The sequence below is a fragment of the Bison bison genome, unplaced genomic scaffold (genome assembly GCF_000754665.1).
Source record: "Bison bison bison isolate TAMUID 2011002044 unplaced genomic scaffold, Bison_UMD1.0 scf7180017864180, whole genome shotgun sequence".
Taxonomy (NCBI): domain Eukaryota; kingdom Metazoa; phylum Chordata; class Mammalia; order Artiodactyla; family Bovidae; genus Bison; species Bison bison.
In genome coordinates, this window is record NW_011494752.1 from 7,925,489 (window position 1) to 7,930,952 (window position 5,464).

A 5,464-nucleotide genomic window follows, 5' to 3' on the forward strand; every position below is an offset into this window, starting at 1 on the left:
AGAAAGGGAAAGGGAGGCACAGGCCTGGGGAGGACCCTGCAGGGGCCCGGGGCCCAGCTGTGGCGGCTGTCGGGCACACTTGGGCCAGGTCACAGCCTGAGGAACACGCAGGGGTCTGCAAGGAGGCTGCTTCTGTCCTCTCTGTCCTCCTTCATCAGCCTCTGGGGAGCCCCCCGCAGGTCACGGGGTGTTGGGTGGGGGTCGGGGGCAACACGAGGGGCCGTGCGCACCACACCAGGCAGGGCCTCTCAACACACGTCTGCACACGGCACCGCTCCAGGAGGCTGAGATGAGTGTAGGGTGGTCTAGTCTCATGGCCTACATCTCCAGACGCTCTGTGTTGAAAATAACATGAAAATTCTCCTCGTTTCACCATTTAAAATATATTTGACATCGATTTGACCTTTGCAGGGGCCTCCTTCCCACAAGGTCCCCAGCCCCCACTGGGACCCTCTGGGGGCAGGGACTGAGCGGCACAGCACCAGCAGGTATGGCAGGCAGGGGTGCCGTGTTCTGAGAAACACACCTGGGCCTGAGCGGACACGAGCGGCCCACAGACACACACGCCACCCTCGGCGGACAGGCGCAGCTCTGCGGCCGGAGCCTGGCGCATGCATGTACGTGTGTTTGTGGACAGATGCACACAGGCCTCCTAACATGCAGTCATGTGCAGATGCTCACCTTTGGAGGTGGCAGACTCACATACCCGTGTGGCTGTCACCTTGTGCCAACATGCACAGAAGCCTCACCCTGTCACCCGTGCCCCTTACCTGCCCATGTGGACAGAGTCGGGGCAGAGGGCTGGTGGGACCACAGCTGGGGTCTGTCAGCGCTGTATGCCCAGCCCCGCAGCCTGGAAACATAGTAACCAACAAACACACAAACAGACCCATGAGCCACACGGATTATCATACACAGACGCCACCTGCCAGGGTTCACACACATGTGGAGATGGTCGTGGGCACACATCTGCAGGACACTCCTATGCACAGACTCAAGCACTTCCAGGAAAAGCCGTCACTGGACACACTTCACTGGCACATGGATGAGATGACTCAATATGGGAATTCACGCCTCGGCTCTCACACACTTGGCTCCAGGTCCCTCCCCACATAAGCAGCTTGCTTTCTCCGGGCAGAGGGCACCTCGGGCAGCTCCAGCCCCCGCACCACCAGGCTCAGGCTGCCAGGAAGCTTCCTGGAAATACCACTGCCAGGGGCTGGGGGCAGAGCAAGTTTGTACCCCCACCTGTACAGCACACAGGCCACATATGACCTACACCTGTGTGCCCACAGACTCCCACACAACACACGTGCTACACACAGCACATGGCACACTGAACACTCAGTGAGTTCACAACTCCATACCCCACACACAGGCACACACGCCCCAGGGACCACCTGATCCTGCCTCTGCACACACAGCTGCTCCATCTGCCCTCCTGCTTCAAGGGCACTAAAGAGGGAGACTATTTTGGTCTTTAGCACAAGCAATAAATAAATAAATAAATAAACACAGAGGAGGCAAAAAGCAGATAGTGGAGTTTGAAAACACAGCATCTGCCTTTGGTGAGAGATGAAAGGCAGCTCGGAGTGGCCCTCCTGCAGTCTGTGGCCTGAGCCATCCAGTGTGAGCCTGGGAGGTGGGCAGGCCTGAGAGGAGGTGCCCCAGGCCACTCGAGACAGCTGGGGCCTGGGTGCGGTGAGTGGAGGGCTGGCCCGGCAGGCCTGTGTGCCAGCCCCAAGCAACCAGGGCCATCTGCTACCCTCATGGCTCCCACGGGGACTCCACACCCCACCCCCCTGACTAAGGCTGAAGAAGCCCGGGGCTCAGGGCTGGGAAGGAGAGAGGCCCATCCAGTAGATCTTGAGCGGACGAGCAGCCTCCACCTGCTTGGGATTGACCCTTTTGACTGTTCCTGACTGAAAGTTAGGGTGCGGTGAGGCCAGGGCAGGGCTGTCTGGCTGGGAATGGACAGTCGGTGCCGGGACCCGCATGGCCCCTGACCTTGGGGCAAGCCTCCAGCTGCCTTGGGGTTGGAGGAGGGGAGGGGCTGGAGTCCTAGCACCTCCTGGTCGTGAGTTGTCCCACAGCACCTGGGCAGGTGGGCTGGGGAGATGCCAGCTCTCTAATGACTGAACAGCCCAGTCATATGTGAGCACAGTGCTCTCAGCAGTCCCGGGAAAGGCCCAGGCTCCATCCTGAGGCCTGGCCCCTGCCAGCTGCTTTCTCCATCAAGAACAAGCCTGTGCTGGGCAGCTCTTGGGCTGGCAGAGCCAAAAGCCAGTGACAAACAAGGAACCCAAGCCTCTACCCGACCCAGAGGTGTGTGCTGACAAGCTCACCTTTCCTAGGACACTCTTGTGTGTTCAGCATCAGGGCATAGCCCAGCTGGGCCCCGCCCGGGCACACCTGCACTGCTCGCCTTGGGAGGGTGGGGTGCCAGGTCAGCCCAACCTCTGCAGACAGAGGAATATGGTGGAGTTGGGGGCTGCGGAGAGGACACGTGGGTCCAATAAAAACAGTGACAACTGGAGCCAAACTCCCAGGGTCTCTAAGGCACGACTCATGCTGGGGCCCCGTAGGGATGAGGCTGAAACACTTCCTTGGAGTTGGGGAGCCCAGCTCTCCTTCCCATGGAGCCATCCACCCCCACAGTTCTGGGGAAGGGGTAGAGGCCTCTGGGCAGAAAAGGAGAGAGAAGCAAACAGGAGAACCCGGCAGGTCAGGGTTGGGGGCGGTAGGCGGCAGGTCCCATCCCGGCCCTGAGATATGCCTCGCAGGAGGTACAGAGTCAAACCTGAAAGCTTTTCCCAGACTCTTCCTGGCCCTTACCCCCAGCCCAGTAACACTGGAAAGCTTCCATTAGGATCATTAACATGGTCTCGGTATTGCCATCACAAATGAAATCCAATTCACTTTGTGAGCACAAAGAATGGGGGTGAGCCCCACGCCTACCCTGCAGGCGGCACCATCAGGCACATGCGCCGTCTTCACGGAAGAGAGGCCTGCGCAGCATCGGGAACTTGCTGGAAACTCCACTCAGCTACTTGCATCCTACCAGACTAACAGGATTCTAACTGTCCTTTCTCCCCCCAACAAATTATAAAAATCAATCACATGTTAATTTTCTTTTTTTTTTTGTAAACAGTCTTACTCAAACTAAGATTGAGAAAGCCGAAACTGGTGTTTCTCCCCAAGGTAAAAACCAGTGAGGCACCCTACTGCCTGCTGGCCTTCGCCCTCAGAGGTCAGGTGGCTGGTCAGCCGTCTCTGGACAGGCTGCAGCTCCCTCCTCAGGCAGAAGGCCCTGGCTCCTGCAGCCCAGTGCCCGGAGGCCACCTCCCCACCCCTGGGCCTTCCCCAGCTCCGGAGGCAGCACAAGCCACCCACTCTCCCGCCAACATTCCCAGGCGTTGTAAAGAAACATAAAACATCTAAAACGCTACTGAGTCTGCAACCAGGGCCCAAGCTCATCCTGCTCAGGCCCAGAGCCCTCGAGGGGCTCAGGCCTCTCCTTGGCGGGGCAGATGCTGCACCTCGGCCGACCGACGGCAGCTCAGATCTCAGACTCCCGTCTGTAAGGCCGCTGCTCAAGGGCTGTGCCGGCCTGCGGCCTGTCAAAGTCGCGCCTGGCCTGGGGGCCAAGGCTGTCTTGCTCTCCGTCCACCTCGTCCTCCTCGTCGCGGCTCAGGAAGGCCAGCTCATTCTCGTAGCAGAAGGAGTTGGTGCTTGGCAGCAAGAACTTGTTCTCCACTAGGTCCTTGGCACTGCAGCGGGGTGTGGATGGCACCTCGTACGTCTTGTGGAAATGCGAGTAGTCGATCTTGTACTGGTTTTTCTCCTCAAAGAGGACAGGCTCAAAGCGGTGGCCCCACAGGATCTCGTTGGCCAGGTAGGAGCTGCGGGCCTGCGTGGTCATGGCCGTGGCCTCCACCATGCCCTCCAGGATGACAACGATCTCGAAGTCATCCGTTTCCAGGTCCTGCCGGCTGATGCCAAACAGAGGGCTGGCCTCGTCGATCTCGTGCAGGATGGTGATGGGAGACACCAGGAAGATGCGGTCCAGGCCCTTGTCAAAGCCTACATCAATGTCGATCTGGTCCAGCGGGATGTACTCGCCCTCCTCCGTGACCCGGGGCTTGATGAGCTGGGCCCGCACGTGGGCCTCCACAATATGGCTCTTGCGTAGGTTGCCCACGCGCCACATGAGGCAGAGCTTGCCGTCACGCAGCGCCACCACCGCATTGTGGCTGAATAGCAGCGTCTGTGCACGCTTCTTGGGCCGAGCCATCTTGGCCATGATGGCGCCAATCATGAAGGAGTCGATGATGCAGCCCACGATGGACTGCGCCACCACCATGAACACAGCCACCGGGCACTCCTCGGTCACGCAGCGCAGCCCGTAGCCAATGGTGGTCTGCGTCTCAATGGAGAAGAGGAAGGCCGCCATGAAGCCATGCACCTGCAGCACGCACGGCGTGCGGCCATGGGCTTCAGCAGGCTCCAGGTCCCCATGGGCCACAGCAATGACCCAGAAGATGACCCCGAACAGCAACCAGGAGGCGAGAAAGGCCAGCGAGAAGATGAGCAGCATGTAGCGCCAGCGGATGTCCACGCACGTGGTGAACATGTCCGCCAGGTAGCGCTGCGACTTCTCATCCATGTTGGCGAACTCGATGTTGCACTGGCCGTTCTTCTTGACGAAGCGATTCCGGCACCTGCGCCGCGTGTGCACCTTGCCATTGCCAAAGCCGTTGGCGCCCGACATGGTGACCAGGTGCAGCCCGTCCTCCTCTGAAGACACGATGCTGTAGGGGTTTGTGCGGCCGGACGCAGTCATCCAGGAGGTGGGGGCAGCAGACCCCGCTTGACCCCAGACTGGCTCAGGGTTGAGCAGCTCCTGCAACAGAGAGGATGGCAGGGCTGATGGCGGTGCTGGCGCAGTAGCTGCCCCCCAACCTCCACGCCTCCATCCCGGCCCAGCCATGGTTGCGGAGACCCAGACTCACCCACAACCAGTTCTTGGTCCTCCCTCCCATCTCAGCCAGCTCCCCGCCTGCCTCCAAACTCCCAGCTGCTCCAGACAAGAGCCCTGGGTTCTTCCTCAGTCCCCCTTTTTCCCACCAAGGGCTCTGCTTTCCAATATATTCAGGATTCAGGATCCAGCTCCTTATTCTACCCTCCTGGCCTGAGTCCTTGAAATCACCCATGAAGACCAGCATGAAAGCCACCATGCTGGCCTTCCTGCTTGGTGCCAGTGCCCACGGCAGCCACCAGGAGTCAGTCCATCTTGTCTCCAGCCTTCCCTTGCTCGCCCCTGGGTCCACCTGGACACCCTCCTCTAAGCCCTGGCTTTGATGCCTCGGGGGCATCTCCCAGGGCCTCCCTGCACCTGAGAAAACTGTACACCCCCCAGAACCCCACTCGAATCCCACACATCCCTCCCTGACCCCATAACACC

General features: G+C 59.8%; 1 protein-coding gene across 5 annotated transcripts in view; it reads right to left on the bottom strand.

Moving 5' to 3' along the window:
- Positions 1–304: 304 nt before the first annotated feature.
- Positions 305–5,464, bottom strand: part of KCNJ12 (potassium inwardly-rectifying channel, subfamily J, member 12) — a 42,223-nt gene continuing 37,063 nt past the window's right edge. For 4 of the 5 annotated variants that reach the window (XM_010842859.1, XM_010842857.1, XM_010842858.1 and 1 more), the window contains exon 3: positions 305–4,903. In XM_010842859.1, coding sequence (XP_010841161.1) covers positions 3,560–4,903 — 1,344 coding nt within the window. In that variant the 3' untranslated portion in view covers positions 305–3,559. The remainder of the gene's footprint in view (positions 4,904–5,464) is intronic. The other variant, XM_010842860.1, reaches the window with a different exon arrangement.